This window comes from Miscanthus floridulus, chromosome 8 (genome assembly GCF_019320115.1).
Source record: "Miscanthus floridulus cultivar M001 chromosome 8, ASM1932011v1, whole genome shotgun sequence".
In the NCBI taxonomy this organism is placed as follows: domain Eukaryota; kingdom Viridiplantae; phylum Streptophyta; class Magnoliopsida; order Poales; family Poaceae; genus Miscanthus; species Miscanthus floridulus.
Genome location: NC_089587.1, coordinates 190,248,248 through 190,270,725, shown reverse-complemented (window position 1 = coordinate 190,270,725; position 22,478 = coordinate 190,248,248). Strand labels below are relative to the sequence as shown.

At 45.6% G+C, this 22,478-nt stretch overlaps 1 protein-coding gene, 1 long non-coding RNA gene and 1 pseudogene across 2 annotated transcripts; 2 read left to right on the top strand and 1 right to left on the bottom strand.

Moving 5' to 3' along the window:
* The first annotated feature begins 384 nt into the window (after positions 1-384).
* Positions 385-6,496, top strand: LOC136477794 (uncharacterized; annotated as a pseudogene).
* Positions 6,497-7,555: 1,059 nt separating this feature from the next.
* On the bottom strand, positions 7,556-8,435 carry LOC136470378 (uncharacterized). The gene is made up of 4 exons (XM_066468244.1): positions 8,353-8,435; positions 8,191-8,258; positions 7,745-8,098; positions 7,556-7,659 (listed from the first exon to the last, which is right to left on the bottom strand). The coding sequence occupies exons 1-4, from the start codon at positions 8,433-8,435 to the stop codon at positions 7,556-7,558; spliced, it is 609 nt and encodes a 202-aa protein (XP_066324341.1).
* A 4,821-nt stretch (positions 8,436-13,256) lies between these two features.
* Positions 13,257-13,646, top strand: LOC136474358 (uncharacterized). The gene is made up of 3 exons (XR_010762906.1): positions 13,257-13,283; positions 13,355-13,521; positions 13,611-13,646. It is a non-coding gene; the product is annotated as an uncharacterized lncRNA (long non-coding RNA).
* Positions 13,647-22,478: the final 8,832 nt, after the last annotated feature.

The window sequence follows — 22,478 nt, the reverse complement described above, 5'->3', positions numbered from 1 at the left end:
AAACTCTGGCCATCCTCCACCCAGCCTCGACTCCCTACATCGGCTAGGTGGAGGATGGCTCTGCTCAATCCCTTTCTGGTGCTATAAATCAGAGCAACCAAACAACAACGTCTGGCTGGCCAGATGCGATGCAGACTTATTGCATATGGAACTAAACATGTCCTTATTTCTTGTGGAGACATGGTTTCTTGCTAAAAAACGATTCTCTTCTCACTTCTTTAACTGTAGTGTGTCATGTCATCTTTTTATTTATTTGATTTGATGACATCTTAATTAATGAACATACAAATTATGGTTTTTGAGTAAGGAGTGCACTTATTAGCCCTCTATCCAATAGGCACTATTTCTCGTCGGCCAGAGCTGGAGGCACTGGACGGTGGGAGATCTCGGAGGGTCGAGGGCGGCGAACAGGCTCCCAGTCCCCTGTCTCGTTCGTCGACAACCCTACTCGAAGAAGCAAGCACGCAAAGGGCACTGTGCCGTTACGGCGCGGCGGAGCCGGAAACTCCCGAGTCGAGTCGCGTCTTGCCAGTCTGACAGAGTAAACGAAGGCGCGAACGCGACGCTTCCAGTCCAAGCAGCCGAAGCGGGGGAGACAAGAGGGCGGCCGGCATGGGGATCGTGGAGGCGTGGGTGCGGGAGAAGCCCATCCGCACCTTCCTAGCCTCGCCCAGCGGCGGGCGGCGGCGGCCGCCGCCTTCCTCGCCTCCCCCTCTGCCACCGCGGTCATCGACGGCGAGGGCGGCGGCGACGGAAGCATCCCGCAGCTCTCCTCCGTCGCCAACTCCGTCGTCTCCCGCTGCTCAAGGTAGCGTCTTCGCCTGACGCGAATCTACTCCGCTAGGGGTTGGCTATAGAAGTTCAATCTGAGCTATCCACTGATTATTCAGGGACTACGCATGAATGATTTTTGTGATCGTGATTGGTGTGTTTACCACGGCTCCAGAGGATCGCACTAGAACTACACCCAAATGCAGTGCAGCAGATTGCTGCCGTCCCCAAACTCGATTGGTACTAGAAGTCTAGAATTACAGTACAAAGAACCCCATTGGGCGATTGCTGGGAAAAAGATTGTGCAATCTCAACATTTTGCTAGCCTGAGCATTTAATTGGTATATTTGTCCTGTGGCAAGGCTTATTCTTCCTATCAATGAGTGAAAGAAATGGAGAAAACAACATATATTCCACTCGTCAATAATTATTCCTTTCAGAAATCCAATAGGACTGAAATTACCTATTGCCGGACATGTGCACTTCACACTTAAACTTGCCAGAGTTCACACTGAATTTCAGCGTGGAGTTTCTCATTAAGTTTGGGCAATGTTGTGAATGGAGGGAGCAAGCTACATAAAGTGGGCACAATTAGATCAACTAAAGCTGAATTCATTTTTTATAATATAATGAACCAATTCTATGCTAAGAAGGATGCCATAGTTAGCACTCATATTAAAATCGGCTCATGATCCTATAGCCTCTCAAGTTCATATTTAACCATAGCTTTGTTGTTGACGTGATTTTTCTTGGTTCCTGCCAAGATGATCTGTTATGAAGTGAAAGTGCTTTGTTTCCTAACTTCATCAATTTCAGGATTCTTGCTCTTTCAATTGAGAACTTACAGCAAAGCTTTGAGACTGATTTTTCACACAATTGTAATGAGGAGGCCAATACATATGCAAGAGACCTTTTAGAGTATTGCTGCCACAAAGCTCTTCATGAAGTTACTACACGTCCAGACTATTTGGCTGATAAGAATCTTCGCCGCTTGATGTTTGATATGATGCTTGCATGGGAAACCCCAGGCGCTCAGGATGCGTCAGTAGAAAATGTGAGAATTTTTCAAGGCTGCATTCTTTTTGTTGGCACCTTATTCATCATATGGATATCTTTGAAAGGAAAAAGATCGTGACCATGTCTTCATTTTCCTTAGCCTTCAGTGTTAACTGTTAAGTTATGTTTTTCTCTCTTTCTGTTGTGGTGGTCAGGGTTCTATTGTTCGTGATTCCCTTGAGATTGAAGATGAGGATGAGGGGTCAATTTTTTATGCAAATTCCACAAGATTGACTGTTCAAGTTAGTTCTCTACTGACAACCATATTTATTCTGTGGCAATATACATGATAATCTACTGGTTTTCATACTTAGGTTGATGACAAGAAGACAGTCGGGTTAAGTGCTTTTGCACGAATAGCACCTTCATGCCCAATAATAGCTGACCTGGTTACTGTCCACAATCTGTTTGCCGCACTTACGAGTTCATCTTGAGGCCGATTGCACTTTCTTGTTTATGGCAAGTATCTCAAGAGTTTAGACAGGTAATGAATACATAAAATTTCTTAAATTGTCCAGAATTTCGAGATCTATCTTACCTGTCTTTTGTTAAAGCATATATTGCGTTCGTGCATAAATAATTGAAACCTCACTATTGAAATGATGATTCCAGGTAAGCTAAACATACCAAGTTATCCCTCTGCAACTGAAGTTGTGTAAGAAGTACATTTCTTTGTTCCAGCGCTGTGAGTAGGTTTTGATGGTTGCATTTGGATCTAGAATTCAGGATATTTATGTTATAGAAGAAATTAGGAGAAATAGGGGGTTGTGGATCTTTAGTAGTTCATGATGTTATGATTGATCCAATGTGAGGTACTAAGAGCATCATCATTGTTATTTACAGGGAATTGAGGTCTGTGAAAGGTATCATGCAATCATCACTTGCCTCAAGTTTTCATCTTGATGCTGGAGAATGCATACTAGCTATTGATGGAGACAAGCCTATTCATCCGGTACTGCAACATATTGGAATATCTGCATGGCCAGGTGAATTGTTTTATTCCATACAAGTTCTCAACTGGCAGACATGCTTCACTTTGGAAACCAATTAATATGTTCATTTTTTTGGCAGGAAGATTGGTCCTCACAACACATGCTCTTTATTTTCAGAGTATCAGAGTGGGATATGGTGATAAGATCATAGTTCCGCTAGGCGCTCGCCTAGGCGCGACTAGGCTCTAGTCGGAGGGTGTCCGCCTCGCCTATGGGGGTAGGCGGACCCCTAGGCGGCGGCGGCTCGTCGGCGGCGGCGGTGGTGGTGGAGGAGCGCCTGGCGGAGGTTGTCGGTGGGGGAGGAGGAGCTGCGAGCGGCGGCGGGCGCTCGCGCGGGCTTGCGCGGGCGGCGGTGGTGGTGGAGGAGCGCCTGGCGGAGGTCGTCGGTGGGGGAGGAGGAGCTGCGAGCGGCGGCGGGCGCTCGCGCGGGCTTGCGTGGGCGGCGGCGGGCGCGTGCGCGGGCGGCAGGCGCTCGCGCGTGGCGGCAGGCGCTCGAGGTGCGCAGGCGCGGGCAGCGGCGGTGTGGGAGGAGGCGTGGAGAAGGTGCGCTGGGCCGTTTTTAACGGTGGATAAGGTGGGTTGGGCTGTTTTTATGGGCCTTTCTTCTCTTTTCTCCCTGTTCCATGACCATTGGTCTTCTATTTTTTCTTTTCTTTTAAGTACTTAAGTATGTATTAATAAATTTAAGTATGTATTGGAAACCGCCTAGGAAAACGCCTAGGAACGCCTAGGCGCGATTAATCCCGCCTAGGCGCTAGGCTGAGGGTCAGTGCCTAGATTCCGCCCAGTGCCTAGCTGAACTTTGGATAAGATTGTAAAGTACGACCTATCAACAGATTCAAATCAAGTGATTAAGCGTGATTTGACTGGACCGCTGGGTGTCCGCCTCTTTGATAAAGCTGTGATGTACAAATCAAACACTTTGTAAGTATTGCAAGGGCGAAGCATTCTCCAAGACCTGCTTTCTTGAACTCTGTAGTTGTCATTCAATGAATCGCCTTCAAAACTAACATCACCTTATTTTACAGGACAGAACCAATTTATTTCGATTTCCCTGAATTAGGAGGTCCTTCACGAAGAGACTATTGGTTAGCAATCACCCGTGAAGTATTGCAGGTGAACAGATTTATTAGGAAGTTCAATCTTGGAGATGTTCAGAGAGCAGAAGCACTCTCAAAAGCTATCCTGGGCATTTTGAGATACTCTGCTGTAAGACTGGACGAAAAACTCGAAGCTCGTTAGCTCGCTCGGCTCGTGGCTGGCTCGACTCGGCTCGTTATCACAACGAGCCGAGCCGAGCCGAGCTAAGATTTTAGCTCGTTAGCTATAACGAGCCAACTCGAGCCAGCTCGTGAGCCGCTCGCGAGCTAAACGAGCCAAGCTTTCAGGAAAAAAGTATCAAAACTTGTATTAGTTTTTGTATTACTTCATGTCTTGCACTTTACAATTGACTGGTAACTGGTTTAGACCCTATAAATTGAATGATAATCGGTCTAGATGCATTTCTTTTGTATTATTATTATTCTCAAACTTTAGATAAATGCAAATATTATATTTTGTGTATTTTTTATACCTAGCTCGCGATCTTAACGAGCCAGCTCGAGCTTTTAACGAGTCGAGCCGAGCTGGCTTTCTGGCTCGTTAGGATAACGAGCCGAGCCGAGCTAGCTCGTTATCTTAACGAGCCAGAACGAGCCGAGCCCAAACGAGCCGAGCCGGCTCGTTATCCAGCCTTACTCTGCTGTCAAAGAAGCTTTTCATATTGCTCCTTCCCACTTTAAGACAACACTTACTTTTAGCTTAGCAGAAAAGCTTCCAAAAGGAGACATGGTCTTAGAAGCACTGTATAATAACTATTTCCAACTCTTGGATTCTTCATTGAGACATTTGGCAATTGATTCTGCAGTCGATAAAATGTCGGAGAACCATTCTGTACCATTTTCTTTGTATGCTCTCTCTAGAATGGGTTTTCTTCTGCTGAAGACAAAAGATGAAACTGAAAAGGAAATGAGCTTTTGTGCTGTTTGCTTTGGTGTAACAAAATCTCTGGAGGCTGCCCTGGAAGAGTCAATTTGTTACTCTGAGAGAATAGAGTCAGCACGTGCTACAGTCAATCAAGTAAAGGTGGAAGGCGTTGATGCAAATCTTGCCCTCATGCAGGTTTGTTTATATCTTCCTTTTCTGGCACATGTAATGGGAAGTAAGCTTCTTTGTTGCCATGGATTCAATTATAAAACATTTTGATTTGGATGCAGGCAATACTTTTACGCAATCATGCTTCATATTAGTTCTTTAGAGTTCCTTGGCTTTTCATATTACCCAAGCCTATTTCTCAAATGATACTTCAGTAGCAAGGTGATTTGTATTCTGATGGATTGCCTTATATATTGCAGGAGTTACTCTTCCCTTTCGTTCAAGTAGGCAAGATTGTTTACTCTCTCAGCCAATGGGAAGATCCTTTGAAATCACTTCTATTCTTAGCTTTCATGTTGTATGTTATTCAAAGGTGATTTCATTGTTGTTGTCAGATCTTATCAAGTATGCTTATACACATTAATTCAGCTTTCCCCTTTTTTGTTTCACAGGGGTCTCGTCAGTTACATCATGCCCTTTGTTATCTTAACTTTTGCTATTATCATGCTTTGGCATAAGTATATTGGAGACGGAAAATTGTTGGAAGTGCTTGAAGTGAAACCTCCTCCAAGTAAAAATGCTGTTGAGCAGATTTTGACATTGCAAGAGGCTATATCCAAGTTAGAAGATTTTCTACAAGCTGCAAATATTACTCTTCTGAAGTTCAGATCTGTCTTGTTTGCCTGTGTTCCTAAGGTTTCTCTTTTGATCTTTGCTGTTTGACATCTCAGGCTTTCAATATCTTGATAATAACCAGGCTGTTAGTCCATTGAGGCACAGGCTAATATCTATAAAAAATCTTTTGATATTCCTAATTGAAATTTTACTTTACAAGCTAAGGCATGGTGATGAATGTTTCTTTAGAAGTTCTCAGATCTTGGTTCTGATTCTGTACCCCAACATGTATTTACGCCTTTGCAACATTATGTATCATTTATTGCGCAGAATTATAAAGCAGGGTAGACTTGAGCTGTACAAGTGATTTCCAGTTTGGCAAATGCTAATACCATTTTCTGCTTATGCAGGCCACTGAAGTTGCTGCAGCTGTACTTGTCGCAGCTGCATTTCTTGTCTTCGTACCTTCCAGGCATCTGCTACAGATGTTATTCCTAGAGATGTACACAAGGGAGATGCCCCTAAGGAAACAGAACACTGAAAAATTCCGCAGGCGAATTAGAGAGTGGTGGGCTCGCATTCCAGCTGCACCTGTGCAGATGATCAGACCTAAAGAAAGAAAAAGAGATGACCATGGGCTTTGGGCTCTCGAAGAGAAAAAAATAACCCACAGATTTCACCATTCCCCGGTTTGAACCTGATCAGCTAACTTGTATAGATTTTAACCTTGACTCTGCTTGTAGTAATCAAAATGCTACCGAGTTCCACTGAGAAAACTAGCCCTGGTAACCAGTGTATAATGATGACTGCAAAAGAATTATTCATTTTTCTTGCAATACATTTCTTCGAAGTTTCTAGAGCTCTGATGTGCTCTTGAAGAATTTATCAGATGTTTGAACTAATACTTGGAATGTAAAGGTGGTTTCATATGGATTCTCTGAAGTTATTTGCTCTAGCAGAATTGATGCATCCCCATAGCACTCTGGAGAAGCAGCTAAAAGTGTGTCGTATTGTCCAGTTCAGCACTTTATTTTCAAAACGTAAGTTCCAAAATTTGAGGTGTTTTGGTTTTGTTCTAAGTTAAACCAAGTCTGGGCAAGTTTATGGAAAAACGATGCAGCATTTTCTTTTTTATAGTATAATAGGTAGTGTGTCCGTGCGTTGTTACGGGACAACTAAATTTTTGTACTAAAAACACACAGATCGTACGATAAGATAATAATACTGTAAGACATTAAACTGACATTTAATCCAAAAAACGAAGTTTGTAAAATTAACAGTCACTAAGAGCATGACACTGTAGGCTTACAAACTCTACTATATAGACCTTTCCATGATATAGCTAAAATAATGTTTTATATCTGCAAGAAGTCTCCGATATTACAAACTAAATGAAGCAATCAAATATGTTAGATAAACATTACTCAATCCACATATTTTGAACATGTTAGACCAATGAAAATGCACAAAATGACTTATATATTAAACTAAATTAATGTCCATCATCTATTCAAAGTGCGTGTCACAAGCGTGTAAATAATTTCAATATTATTTAGTTCTCTAAATCTATGAGACGCGACACGGTGTCCTTAGCAAATTCTTGAACTCGACAATGTCTGGCTTCATCAACAAGCAGACGATTGCGTAGGCCTATAAACAAATAAATTTTTTTTGGGTCAGGCTTGTAGTCAATAAATTAAATCAATGAATTATCCCAAAAGAACCTCACTTTGAAAATCGTCAGTAGTGGTCACTCTACCCATCATGCACGAGCAAAAAAATGTAATAATTGATACTTTATTTAGTTAATACATATGAGGACATCAGTAATACAATACCTCTCTTTCTATTCATTTGTACATGGAGACCAACTAAAATGTGCAACTCTGATGCCGCTCGTCGCCATTCCGATAAGTGACGGCATATGTGTGTATACTTGACAGTTATTATGATGCAGTGGTATCTACGAGTTACAAAATTGATTAGCATCAAACAATAAAAAAATTCATTAGCACCACATATCTGTACGGCTGCATCCGCACGTTATTCCTTCCTCGAATATTAGACACATGCACAACTATACCAATGACATCTACAAACACAAACGATAGTTATTGATGGAATAGGAGTATAAACAGTTAACTATGTATTTTTAAATATAGACGTACGAGGTATACCTGCAAAAAAGTACTCAGCTTGAGCGTATACATTCTCGAATTCCATAAAGGTACGAGGACACTGACAAATCCATAGCTCTTTCGGTGGTGCATTAGCCATACTTTGTGGAGATAGAACCACAAAGTAGTCGGCACATAAACGGAAGATGTATCCCAAAGGACCAACATGAGTAGGCGCGAAGCCAACTCTCATGAAGTCATAACATTCTCCTACACGAAGCAAACGGTCGAACCTCATGGTTTGGTCGTCGTACGCAACCGCTTCCATTTTGGTTCCCTGTAAGAATATTAGATCCAACAGATAGATAACAATGGTCTGTAGAAAAAAAATTAGACATGATCCAAAAAGATGAGCTCAAAATGCACCTGCTCATCCTTCAAAATTACACACAAATATGTATCACCATAGTGATGTCGTACGTTGTCTTTCTAAAAAACCATGGCACTCACATCCCATATGAAAGATATGTGTTCCATTCCCACCTCATGGAATTCAACCCATCTATAATCCTGTCTGTGTCAATCGAAATGATAAAACACACGAGTAAACCTATGTTGACAGAAAATGATTGCCTCGATCAATTACAAGATAAATGTAACGTAGTTACCTGTAGATGTGTGTATCAGTGATTACAAGAGGCGGGTCAGCGTACACCCTCTTTCTTTTGAGCAACCGACAGCCAGAACCCATATCGGCAACTGAGAAACCAAAATAATGAAAAATATTAGTCGGTCTAAACATAATATACTATTATTTTATGGAGATCGGCAAGCAATTAAAGATTTAAAGTTGTTCGTTAGCATGCATGACCGCAAATTTGATTCATTTTCTCAGTTGTGAGCATTAAGCTGACAGGAAGCATTGGTCTGCATCTTATTCATCACAAATCACACCCAACTGCAAGCTTTGAACTGACAGGTTGCTCCTATGGTGACATACTGCAGGCAACAGGTCAAGCACCTCTCTTGTGGGCGTCCTAGCGTTGATGGCGGACACTGGCGCCAGGATCAAGCTAGTAGTTGAGGTCCAACCATCCAAGCCTGTACCCGACAGTGTGGAGGCTCCTCCTGTGTGACTGGCCCAAGCTGGTCCATGGACGCCTGCTGATAGCTTGATCCCTATCACCGCCTACCTTATGCAAATCCACTGAGTGCTAGCCGCTGGCTACTGCAGGCGGCTGCCGGCCCATGGGCCCTTGCTGCTGCCCACTGGTTTGTACAGGCAACCACCAGTCCGCCTGTCCGAATTTTTTACTATTTGGCCATTTTTTTTCAAAAGTTTCTCTCAAATAGACCCCTGACGGAAACAATTCCAGAAATGGACTCTTAGCTCGGCGTCAGAGTGAGTGGCGCCGAGCTCGGCGCCACGGTGACCGGCGCCGAGCTCGGCGCCACGGTGACCGGCGCCGAGGTCCTGGGCACGGGCAAATGGCCTGCCAGGGGCTCGGCGCCAGAGTGACTGGCGCCGAGCTCGGCGCCAGTCTGAATGGCGCCGAGCCCCCCCTAAATATCTACCCGGCCATCTTCTTCCCCATCTCGCCCTAGCCGTCCTTGCCAGCGCCGTCGCTGCTCCACCGCCGCGCACGCGCGCGCCCAACCCGCCCGCGCGCAACGCCCACGCCCGTCGCCGCCGCACTGCAGCCGCGCGCCGAACGGCCCGCGCGCCGCCCGCCGCGCCCGAGCCGAGCCAGCGCGCGCCTGCCCGCGCCCGCCGCGGCCCGCCGCGCCGAGCCGCGCCACGCCTGCACGCGCGCCGCGCCGTGCCGCGCCCGCTCGCCCACGCCGCTGAGCTCCGCCTGCCCGCGCCGCTGCTGCTCCGGCGGTCGAGCCGTGCCGCGCCGCTGCCTCCGCTCCCTCGCCCGAGCCCGCACCGCGCCGCCGTGCCCTCGCGCTGTTGCCCGCTGGTTGGCTGCAGCGCCAAGCCGCCACGCCCTCCACCGCCTCCTCGCCTTTGTCTCCACCGGCGGCCTCGGCCTCGCCCGCCTTGCCCCCTCCACCGCCGGCCTCGCCCCACCTTGTCGACGTCCACCGCCGCCCTCGCCTCACCACCTCCCCGGCCGTCGAGCCGGCTCTCGCAGCGCGGAGCGCCGGCCACCCCGCGACCGCCGCGCGCCACCTCTATCGTTGGCCGCGCCACCGCAGGCCCGGATCTTCGCCTTGACCTACGCCCATCGTCCGTCGACCCGAAAGGTAAAAATATGAATATGCAATGTACCTATTTAGTTGGTGTTATTTACTAGTTATACTGTGATGACTTAGTTAGTTGATTTAGTGAGATATATATGTAGATAGATAGAAACATAGATACATTGTAAATAGATATAGTTAGATAGCTACTTAGATATGTAGTTATATTTGTAGTTAACTACATATGATCTTGCTATTTAGTGAGTACACTATAAATATATACGTAGTTATTATCATGATTACTTAGTTTGTAGTTAGAAAGTAATGACTTAGTTGTACTATCTATCGTATCTAATTTGGACTAAAGGACATGTGTTTCGTTACGTTTTTAAATAGATGGACAACCTAGTGACCATATATCATGGAGGCACGGTTGAAAGCGATCGTTATGGATATGTTGAGTTTCTTGACATGCAAAGCGTGCCTGTGCTATTCAATGATAGGCCTTCATTTAGTGATATGGTTGCAAGGGCTCGGGAGGAGCTGCATTGCTTTGGAGATGATGACATTGCAGTTGATGGTGTACTGCACCTAGGTTGTCCTCCGAACATCTTCAGGCGAATGATCTCAATTGGTTGTGCGGATCAGTGGGACAACTATGTGAGATCGGCTATGAAGAGCCAGCTGCAATGTTTGGACGTGGTTGTTCGTCGGGTGTTAGTTGATCCAATCCCTCATGGGTTTACCCCAGCAATGGATCATCCGGCACACATCGACCCTCCCGTTCCGGAACCTTACCTGCATGTGCAGATTGCGCCTACGGTTCCTGATGCTCAACTCTGCCCCAATGCCGTTATTTAGAGATGGTTGTCATACTCATGTTTTCGTGGCTAGATCCTCCTTATGAGATCCCTTTGACACAGAATCATCCGAGTAAGTGTCTTAACCGCATGGTTTTTGGAGCTTATCCAGCTTCCTTACATCTATTTCTTTCATTCTTTCCTCATTTCTGTAATGACTGTTGCAGGAGACATTCCTGAGAATATCGATGTGCCCCATGTTGCTAGCAAGTGCACTTTTCAGATGGATTTCGTGGCTCCAATAATGTTGAAATTATGAATGATTCGGAGCCATATGAGATGGCTAGGGCTCTTGATTCTGATGATGATCGTCCGTTGGAGAGCTGACGGAGAGTGATGTTGAGATGATGAGACGTATCTTTCCCCGACTCGCCGTGATCCTAGAGTTCATGAGTTTAGTGATCTTGCTCATTCTGATCTGGCGTTTGCTAGAAGGACGTGATGATGAGCTCCTAGAAAGCTCCTGAGGCCTGGTCCTAACATGGTAATTGAGGAGGGGAGGGTGTTCAATGACCTCCCTGCTTTGAAGAGGTGGTTGCAGGCTTTTGCAGTGATACGAAAGAGGCCTTACAGGGTATTGCATTCATATGTGGAGCGCCGTTACACAGTTGTGTGTGACAAGGAACAGCTGCCCATGGAGGGTTTGTGCAAGGAAGCAACAAGGTGACCGAAAATGGAAGATCACAAAAGTAGTTGGGCCACACAATTGTGCTGACCATGAGCTGACACTGAGGCATCGGCAGTTGACATCTACCCTCATTGCCAAGCGGTTGATGGGAATTTTGCAGGGAGAACCCAACATGAAGGTGAGAACAATTATCAGGACCGTTGAGGCGTTGTATGGAGGATATAGTGATAACTTATGGTAAAGCATGGAGGGCTAAGCAGCGAGCGTGGAAGATGATATATGGGGACTGGGAGGATGGGTATGAGCAGCTGCCAGTTCTTTTCAATGCAATCAAAGGGTGAATCCAGGCATGCATTATGAGTACATCCCAAAACCTAATGCATGGAAGGATGGGAGGCAGATATTTTTCTGTGCCTTCTGGTGCTTTCCTCAGTGTGTCGAGCCTTTAGGCACTGTCGTCCCGTCTTCTCCATTGATGGTACGTTCTTGATTGGCAAAATACCAGGGCACACTTCTTATAGCCATATCCTATGACGCGAACAACAAGTTGGTTCCTTTGGCATTTGCTTTGGTTGAGAAGGAGAACAATGAATAGTTGGGGATGGTTCTTGAGGCTAGTCCGGATACACGTGGTTGGCCCTGGCAGGAGGTTGGCGTCATATCTGATAGGCATCAGGGCATACTTAATGTCGTGCGAGAGCAGTTAGAGGGGTATGCACCTTTGCACCATAGTTGGTGTACTCGACACCTTGCCGAGAATCTACTACGGAAGGACGGTGTCAAGAAAAACTTTGATCTAGTTCTAGGAGGCTGCTCGACAGCTTGAGGACAAGTACTTTAGGGAAAAGTTGGAGCAGGTCAGAACCAGCATCAAATGCAGAAGGTAGACAATGGCTCACAGGTTTGATGAGGGATTTGGAGAAATGGACGAGAGCTCATGACGACGGTGGCTGGAGGTACGAGTTTCAGTGCAGCAACATGGCAGAGTCATTCAATAAGTTGCTATTAGGGATACTGTGGTATGCCCGTGAATGCAATTGTTCAATTCACCTTCTATAAGCCTTGTTGCCTGGTTCAACGATAGACACGCCCATGCATTGCAGTTGAGGAGTGATGGAGAGATATGGGCTCCGAAACCAAAGGCACACCTAGAGAAGGCAAGAGAAAGGGCTGGCACACATGAGGTTGCATGCTTTGACCACTGCCACATGGGACTTATCATGTCGAGCATAGGGCGGTACAACGTCCGACGGCGAGGTCCGAGAGTCGAGGATACATGTGGTTGTCCTCCAAGATTTCAAGTGCACTTGTGGTAAACCAAGGCAATACCACTTTGTATGTTCGCATTTGGTGGCAGCAGCTAGGCATCGCAACTATAATATCGAGAGGAGGATACCTCACGAGTTCAGTGTCAACACGCTTGTGAACACATGGAGCCCTCGCTTCGTGCCTTTCCGGGACCCTGGAGAGTGGCCTCCTTATGATGGGCCGAAGTACATTGCGGATCCAGCTTACCGTTGGAACAAGCGTGGATCAAGGCAGAGGACGAGGCATAGGATGGTTATGGATCAGATACCCGGAAGAACTAGGCGTGGGAGAGGAACTCCATTTGTTACTGATCCCGAGCAGTACGAGTGCGGCAAGTGCGGTAGACTTGGCCACAACTCACGAAGTTGCCATTGGCAGATTAGTGAGGTAGGACTATTGGTTTATAGTATTATTTTATATTTGTCGTATCATATATTTAATTATGCATGTCTCAATTTATGCTTGTATTTGTGTCAATTACTATACATTTATAAGTTCATGTTTCATTGTACATTGCAATTCTAATTCATTCACTTTTTTGTAGGATGGAGCAATTCCACCTGCTCGACCCGACGTACGAGGAGACCCACGAGGACGTCTCGTTGCGCTGGGGCAGGTAATAATCTATAAGTTTTATTCGTACATGTGTTCGTGAAGTAACATGTGACTATGTTATATTCGATGCAGGACCTTCCGCACCTTCGTTCTAGGACCCACAGTGGGTTCTTGGACATTCGGTACGACGATAGGTACACTCCTTTCCTGCAAAGAGCTGGCCTGGATGTCATCTCCTTTCAGGTTCGTCGTGGGTTGCCCAAGTTCAACTCAGCGGCGATAACTGCGTTGGTAGACAGGTATTAAAGTGAATCATTGCCTCCATTCATGGCCATTTGTTCATGCGATTGACTTTTTGACAAGTAATCTTGCTTGGTCTTAAATATAGGTGGCGGCCGGAGACTCACAGCTTCCACCTACCTTTGGGGAGATGACTGTCAGAAGATGCTAGGCCTAAGGATTCATGGGAACCCAGTCACCGGGCAGTGCAGGTCAGAGGGATGGAGAGCACGAGTGGAGGCCTTCCTTGGGCGTGAGCTTGGCGAGCAAGGGGCTCGCACTTCTGGAGTTCCCATCTCATGGCTACGTACAGAGTTCGCACAGTGCCCCGAGGAGGCAGATGAGGAGACGGTTGGGTACTACTGCCGGGCGTGGATCCTACACCTTTTTGCTTGCGTTCTCTTTCCGACGCGACGGGTGACAATGCGTCCTGGATGTGGATCCACTGCCTCAGTAACTGGGACCAGGCGGGTCAGTACAGCTGGGGCTCTGCAGTCTTGTGTTTTCTATACCGGCAGCTGTGCGAGGGGTGTCGTCGGTCTACGGCGAACCCGTCACTTGGTGGATGCGTGTACCTGTTACAGCTGTGGATGTGGGCTCGTTTTCCAGTTGGTCGTCCAGAGGTACTGGCTCGTCGTGAGTGGTTCCAAGGTCAGCCTCCAAGTCGCCAGCCGACGTGGGCGTACCTTTGGGACCAGGTCAGGGTTTCGCACACGAGGATAGACCGGGCGTACATTCAGTACACGAACGAGCTAGATTCGCTGACGGCGTCTAGTGTAAGTAAATTTTATTTTCCATGCTGCTATTAAAAGGATTAGTATACCATCTAACATCTTATTTGAACATGATGCAGGTGGAGTGGGAGAGTATGGTGGAGAGGACGCACTTCCTTTTCAGCTGAGCACGTATGTGGGGCCGACGACTACTTCTATAGGATGAGGTGCCCTCTAATCTGCTTCTATGCTATCGAGTACCACCTGCCAGATAGGGTTGCACGCCAATTTGGAGTGAGACAGCTTTGGCCTATGCCTCGTTCTCGACTGGCGTTGACTTACACAAGTAAGTGTTTTGATATTTCAAATGTCATGATGATGGTCCATTTCTTATAATATGGTGCCACGTACGTGGATTAATGTAACGATGACATACGTGCAGGTTGGATCGTCAGAGGAACAAGAAGATTTTTGACTGGGAGAGGCACCACCAGTCCTACATTGAGGAATGGGAGGAGATGCACGACAACCTGGACGACAACAACGAGCCGCACACGAACCGTGAGTTCAGGCGGCGTACCAAGCTTGGTACCAGCGTTCGACAAGGTGCAGGCTCAGGCTACAGTGGACCGAACTGACTACGCCGACATCGAGTCCTCCGACGATGAGGACACGACGTACGACCGGTCCACTCGTGCAGGAAGGCAGGTGGAGGCAGGACCGATCTTGGACAGAGTGGTAAGCCAATCGACTTATTTTGTTACGTTTAGTTACATAACAATACATTAGGCGTTCTTGGACCGACATTAGGAGTTATCTATTGTAGTTATTGCAACCTTCGAGCTGTATAACCCTTATAATAAGTTACATTCTTGTACAAAAGAAAACAAAACTAAATGATATCTGTTCAGAAGTCTTATTATTGAAAACATTGTTGCAGGGCAATACACTGAGAAGCTCAGTTGAAGAGATCGAGCGCGTTCGGCCTAGAGTCAATGATGACTACATACTTGGCTTCCTAGATGTAAGATTAAAATATTCTTTCAAACAAATCATTAATACGTTATATTCTTTCAGTTAACATAGTTTTGTACAACAGAGGCTGTCACGTCGTCTACGCCGTGCGGCTGGTCGTTGTGGTTGCAGGACAAACACGACGCATGACGTGTACGATCCTTCCCAGGAAGAGGAGCCTTGGGTTCCTCTAGTCAGCAGCAGCTACAGGGGACGAGGAGGGAGGACGAGGAGGACGACGATGACATGGACAAGAGGCACGATGAGGCTTGGACCCTCTTAGCTCCATGAATGCCTCCATCGACTCATCCTACACCGCCTCTAGGCACTAGGCGACGCCGTCCGCGTGACCCTTACACTCCATGGCAGCCAGCGCTCTAGGTCACAAAGGGTAGGGGCAAGAGTAGGAGACAGTGGTGAGGGGACATAGTAGGTAGTACTATGAACTATTGTGAATTTTGTATTGTACTGATCTTTAACTATTCGGGGACTGTATGGACATTGTGAACTATTTGGAACTTTGCATGACATATTATATTGGTTTGTGATATTCGTTGTGGTTGCATTAGGCTTGTTGGATGATTAAATATTTAGAATATTATTGATGTCTCTATTTATAACTGTGGATGCTTCTAATAAAAGGACGTATCTTGCGAATTTTTTGCGTGAACCTTTAATCATACTATACTTGTACAAAGGCACAAATATAGTACACAGATTAACTATAAATTATTACGTTTATAATCCAGAAATATTTGTACATACGCCTGTGTACAAGAATCTAGGATTACCAAGCACATTGAACGAATCTATGCTTTTAAGACAATAAACATAGACTTTTCAGATACACGGACAACATCGAATTATCACATCACTGATATAGCCTTTCAGATGCAAGGACAACATGCAAGGAAGCACAACTAAACTCTATCTCCACCATCCATCTTATGACTGTTTGATCCAAGGGCTGAGGTGAAGAGGCACATGGAATCGCTGACATGGCACATTGACAGGCCTCCATTCCTCCTCTCAACCTATAAATAACCACCCACTCCCTCTCATTCACACAAATAATAAGGAAGAAGAACACTCCTCAGCATTTGCTTTCGTTGCAGTACCAATGTCTGGAGGGTCGTCCAGAGGGAGAGGAAAGGGGAAGAAAACTACCTGGGGGTGGGAGGGTCCTCTTGGTCCCGATTTCTTTGAGGAAGCTCTTTATGAGAGGTTCCCAGTTGAGAGCAAAAGTGATTTCACCAAAGATGCACCACTGACAGGATACGATGAAAGGAAAGAAGAGTGGCCAAATACATGCATGGTGAGGACTGCCTAGTGTAGATGTTCACCGAGGGAATAGATGGAGGTCGTCGTTTCTTCAATATGGCCCACGAGCATGGGTAATTGCTATTACTATTTGTTTCTTCAATATATTTGTCTTGTATATCACTTACACGACATACTTTTTGTAGTCTTCCTTGGCCAAGAAAAAACTATGGGTTTAGTAGGGTGGGTCGATCCTCAACCTATTTATCCGCATGCGGAGTACATCTACTACCTACAAGACCGTATCTTCGATCTAGAAAAGGAAGTTAGCAGCGGTTACAAGGACGACGAACAGGACGCCAACAACAATGGTGCTGATTCACAGGAGGCACTCTGCAATATCCATATTGCACCTGCCCTAACCACAAGAAAAATGAGTCTCCCCCATCACCCCCGCCACCACCACCACCAACAACGGGAGGCTACTATGGAGAAGGTGCAACACAATTTGCTATGTGGCCACACTACTAGGATGACTTTATCTTTTCTTGTGGAGAACCCCAGGTTGAATTACCTAAGGCATGTTAAGTTTAATTACCGAAGGCATGGTTTAATTACCTAAGGCATGTTAGGTTTAGTCAAAGAAAACTATGTACCCAGGTTCGGTACCTGTAGTCACATGCCATTTAATGTGTTTCGTGTGTTGATTTCTATAATGTCGTATGCCGTTAACTGTTTTTTGCAGCACGTGTTCAAATAGAAATAAGTCCGTATCATTAAGCGAAATATTAAGACCATTGATAATGAAAACAACCACAATAATGAAAAGTTTGATACTATGTCATATTACACAACATATTAATAGTATAACTAAGTGCCGACAGTAGACAAAGGGGCAAATGCACTTCCAAATCCTTAATCTGAAACGTACTGAGTGAGCAACTCATCATCCGAGTACCAGTCCTCTACTACAACCCCGTTGCTGTGGCTAGGCTCAACTGCGTTGCTCTGACCTGCCTGTCGCTTGTAGCAAGAGCCCTCCGCTTCATCTGCGGCCGCTGTGGCCTGAGTGAAGAACGCGTCGTCATCCTCCTCTGCCTGTAAGCCCGCCTCTGCTAGAGCGATGAGCTCGCTCAGTCTGCCAGTGTCGTTGTCAGCCTCCTGCGCCTGAATGCCTGCCTCTGCTAGAGAGATGAGCTCGCTCAGTCTACCAGTGTCGTCCTCAGCCTCCTGCGCCTGTATGCCTGCCTCTGCTAGAGCAATGAGCTCACTTAGTCTACCAGTGTCGTCCTCATCCTCGTCTCCATCATCACACAACACAATCGGTGATTGAACGGTGCGACCAGCTCGTGATCTATGGGCATCTAACTTCTTCTCCTCATACCTTGCACGAGCCACCTCTGCAGCATGTTCCCGCTGCAACCAATCCCTTGTTGTATAAAATGCAATCAGTTAGCAACTCGATAATATTACATTTAAAACTAGGCAACGAAAAAAGGTTTTCAAGCACTCACTGGCATATAATGTAGCAACATGCTCGTTCAAGACCTGCATCTGTACTCTTGTCTCCTCCCTTGCCTCATTCCTTGCCCTCTCCTCCTCTAACGTCGTCCGCCTCTCCAATCCCCATTTGTTAAGTCCAACATCGATCGGGTTACAAATACCCGCGCTGTCTAGCAAACTCACGCATCTTTTCTTGTGATGTTTAACGAATAGGTTGACGTAGTCAGGTCCATATCCCCTCTTCCGTGCAATTACTTGCCTCTTCTTCAGTTCATCTAAGAACTTAGCTTGACCATCATAACATTCCCAACTGCATTTCCTAGTGCTCTGTTCAAACAAATATTATATCATATATGTATTCGGAAAACAAACAAAATACGATTTTATGTTTACCAGAAAAATTACGAACCTCATCATACTCAATCATATGGCCGCAATAATGACCTATTCCAAGCTCTGAAGGGACTAGGCCATAGTTGGATTTTACACCATATTCGCATGTGACAGGAGGTGCTTTGTAGATTACCCGTTCTTTCTTCTTTTCCTTAACCCTCCACGGTTCTTCCGGCCATTAGTTCTTAGGACCATACAACCACTCCTTGAAACGACACTTCGCCATTGAATACACCTAAATAATGAGATATTAGTACATAAACACATATAGCTCAAGATTTTAACACATACACTTTGCACTTACTTCATGCTTGTTTGGACACACAAACTCTAACGTATTCTCAGGGTTTATCACATCTCGATCTCCGCAATCGCACAGAGGAGGTTCCTCGAGTCGTCTAACTTGCGGCTAGGTGCTTCTCCTTAGCCGTCATTGCCGGAGGGTTAGGGGGGTGGAACCCACCGTTTGAAGTGCTCACGTGGATGTCTCACTCTAAACCAATCGTCGAAAAAGAGGTACCTAGGATCAAACTTGTCTGATCCACTGAAAGAAAAAGCACCTCTCATGGTCCTACACAATGAGATTCCAATAAAATATTAGTACCATACTTAAACAAATAAAGAAAAAGGATAGTACAAACAATTTTTTACATTAAACCGACTACATGTGTAGAAGCAACGCGCGGCTATGTCCGGATGTTTCGATTGAAAAACATGGGCCGGAAAACCACAATCACAGTTTGGGACATGAAGGTCAGGAGAAACGGGGGCATCTTTGCTAGACGCGTCGGGGTATAATTCTCGAGGACGACCCCGTTTTCGCCAAAACTCCTCCCGAAACATTTCTTGCATCTAACAAATAGGATGTAATTTAACAAACATAACTAAAACATCACAACAAAATATCAATGAGAACCATAACTACAATACAATCAATTTCGTTCTAAGAACCAAAGCAGTTAACATTATACCCTAAACCTTGGGTTTGCTAGCTTTTTCCATGCCTTGAAATGAACCTACGGTTGTATAATACATATATTGAGGGATACAATGAAACCCTAAGTGATGACGATTCTTAGGTTCAAAAATCTGACTAATATGTATCGAATCGATGCGAGAAAAACAAGGAGGTGAGCGAGTAAACCTTGCTCTCGAAGATCTACGGATCAAATCAAGGTTTTCAAGGTCCAATATATCGATTTGTGAGGTAGGATGAAGTGGCGAGAAAAAAACCCGAGGAGAAATAAGAGGAAGAATGCTCGGGGAAAAAGTGCAGGCTGGGTTAAATGCAGGTGGCTCGGCGCCATTTAGACAAATGGCGCCGAGCTCAGCGCCATTTAGACTGGCGCCGAGCTCAGCGCCAATCACTCTGGCGCCGAGCCCCTGGCAGGCCATTTTCCCGTGCCCAGAACCTCGGCGCCAGTCACCGTGGCGCCGAGCTCGGCGCCACTCATTCTGGCGCTGAGCCAAGGGTCCATTTCTGGAATTATTTCCGCCAGGGGTCTATTTGAGAGAAACTTTCGAAAAAGAGCCAAATAGTAAAAATTCGGTTCCGCCTGTCCCTGGCACCTGGTTCACAGCAGAGAAGAGTGCAAAAGAAGAGATCACAGTAGACAAGAGTGTAGAAGAAGAGATTGTCGTTGAGGTCGACGGCCACAGCAATGCGGTGAAGGCGGCTTGCACGAGATCATGAGATGCACAAGATCGGACTCGGTGGCTCAGGAAAGATGGAAAAGGGGCGTTGATTGAGGAACGTGTGCCCTGATCGATGCCTTTTGGTGGCGGCGGGGTGCGGTGGTACGTCCGCGAGGAAGGAAGGAAGGGATTTTTTTTTCTTTCCTTGTGTTCTACGGAGTACACCAGAATTAGTTGCAGGTGGCGTGGGGTGCGCAACGATCTGTGGGCGAGGGACAAGCTAATCGCGGAAGGCGTCGGCGAATGATTATTGTTTCTGTTTTTGCCAGGCATGTTGTGTGGGCGCCGGTTTATTAGGAATGAACGGGGTGTGCAGGGAATTACCGTGATAGGCGTGGATCGCAGGCCACGCGATGATTTGCCGGAAGGCTCACGTATCGCAGGCACGCGGAGCTTAACCGGGTGGACGAAAACTTTGGCTGCTTTTGAGTTGTTTGCTGAAGCTTTTACTCAATGGTAAAAGAAAGTTAAGCAAAGGAACTGTTGCTACGGTAGACTTGCAGAACCAGATCATGGAGTGATCGAGCCAATGCTAATCATCATTCAATTCAACAGTCATACCAGGAATACTCAACCATTTGAATCTAAAAGGATCATGACAACTCGATGGAAAGATGGAACACAGGCAATAAACATCACGAAATCATGGCAAAAGGCTGCGGTAACGATTCGATTTCAGGCACAGATAGTCAAAGAACTTGAAGCAGAAACACAGAGGGTTCATGACGAATTACTAGACCAACCATTCCCAAACCACTACCACGACAACACGCATCACATAGCCTCTGCACGTATCTATCCAAAGACTCTTAAAGAGGCATGATTTTAGATCACACAAGCACTGGAGGCAATACCAAATAAGGAAAGGCATCAGTGTAGGATGTGATTCACTAACATGGTGGATGTTTGTGGAAGACAGAAGATGTTGGAAGCTCCTCGTGGCAGTCCGCAGTCCTCCTCGAGGACACAGCAAGACGGCGAAGGTGATGGCGGCAGGCGACGACGATGGCGACGCGCTATGGCGAAGCACAGCCGGTGCGCGAGGGAGGGCGCGAGGGCGGAGGCCGGTGCGAGCAAGGGCGAGCTCAGCTGGCGAAGGTGGGCGCTATGGCGAGGCCATATGATTTATAGGAGAGGATTGATAGCGGTCTTTCTCTTTCCTTCTGTCTTAATTCTCTTTTCTTCTGTGTTAATCCTCTTTCCTTGGAGCAAGGCGCAGGGGAGCCGGGAGAGGCTCGTTGCCATGTATGCTGGTGCATGCAAACATGCAATATGTATATAGATAGCACAATAATTTTTTACTTTCTATTTTGCCATGATTCCTATATCACATGACAGACAATATTCAATCAAATGGGAGATGTAATCGAGCACTATTAGGAAAGTAGATCAATGCACATCAAGGAGAATGGCACGATCAATGTCAAGTGCACTGTGCATGATACATAGTTATAGGAGAAATGTTTTTTTTTTTCAAAATTTTTATCTGCACTGTGCAGGTCAGGACAGCCTTAATTTTACTATAGCATTTTTTTTCCCGATAAACACTAAAGCTCATTTTCCTCTGAAATATGATATCCCATCTAAAGTGCTTCATTAAAAAATTATACTGTCATGCCTAATAAATTTATAGTATTAGAACTAACAACATTCTAAATATTTCTTAAGAGATTATTGTTTAACAGATACTATAACACCTATAAAGCAGATTAGCAAGAAGATCACACTTTTTAATACCAAAATTCGTGCATACTGTAGTAACCACAAAACATAGCTGAATTTTCTGGGCGTCAGGATGGGAGGAAAAAAAAGATCTGACCCCTATAGGGCTCTGAATGAGACCACAATTTAACTGATTTTTTCGTTTCCCTTGCAGGAGCTGCGTGCCCTATGCATTTGTTATGTAAAAAAATACCTGACTAATTCTGAGACACAATATTAACATTGCAGAACCCACTGAGGCATAGGATGGAAGAACTTACGTGTGGAAGTAGGGTCTTTGTGGCTGAAGCTATTCCCTTGTCTAATGCATTCCTTTATAAATTACTGCATAATCATATCAGCCATCGCATTATGCCTATAAGACATAAAAACTTGAACATCACTGGGAGAAATGTATCCATTATATTACGAGTGCAGTGACACATTATTTGTTTATAGGCATTTGAGGACAGCATTTGAGGACAGATTTTTCTCTGCAGCAGGAATGTATGGATAGAGATAAGAGCCCAAATGGATAATACAGTTGTGCAATCAAAACCATCCAATCCACTTCTAAAACAAAAGAAGAAAGTAACACTGCTTTTCTCATCAAGTTGGCATGTTTGCTTCAAAATTGTAATAATAACACAGAGTGGCATTTTATTTTTCAATTTAGTAGACATATGATCTGCCTCTCT

Excerpts from the sequence above, each read along its gene's own strand:
- LOC136470378 (XM_066468244.1), bottom strand. The coding sequence starts at position 8,435 with ATGGGTTCTGGCTGTCGGTTGCTCAAAAGAAAGAGGGTGTACGCTGAC. Across the intron at positions 8,259-8,352 it reads ACTGATACACACATCTACAG|ACAGGATTATAGATGGGTTG; the intron begins GTAACTACGTTA and ends CGATTGACACAG. Across the intron at positions 7,660-7,744 it reads AGCTGAGTACTTTTTTGCAG|ATGTCATTGGTATAGTTGTG; the intron begins GTATACCTCGTA and ends TTGTGTTTGTAG.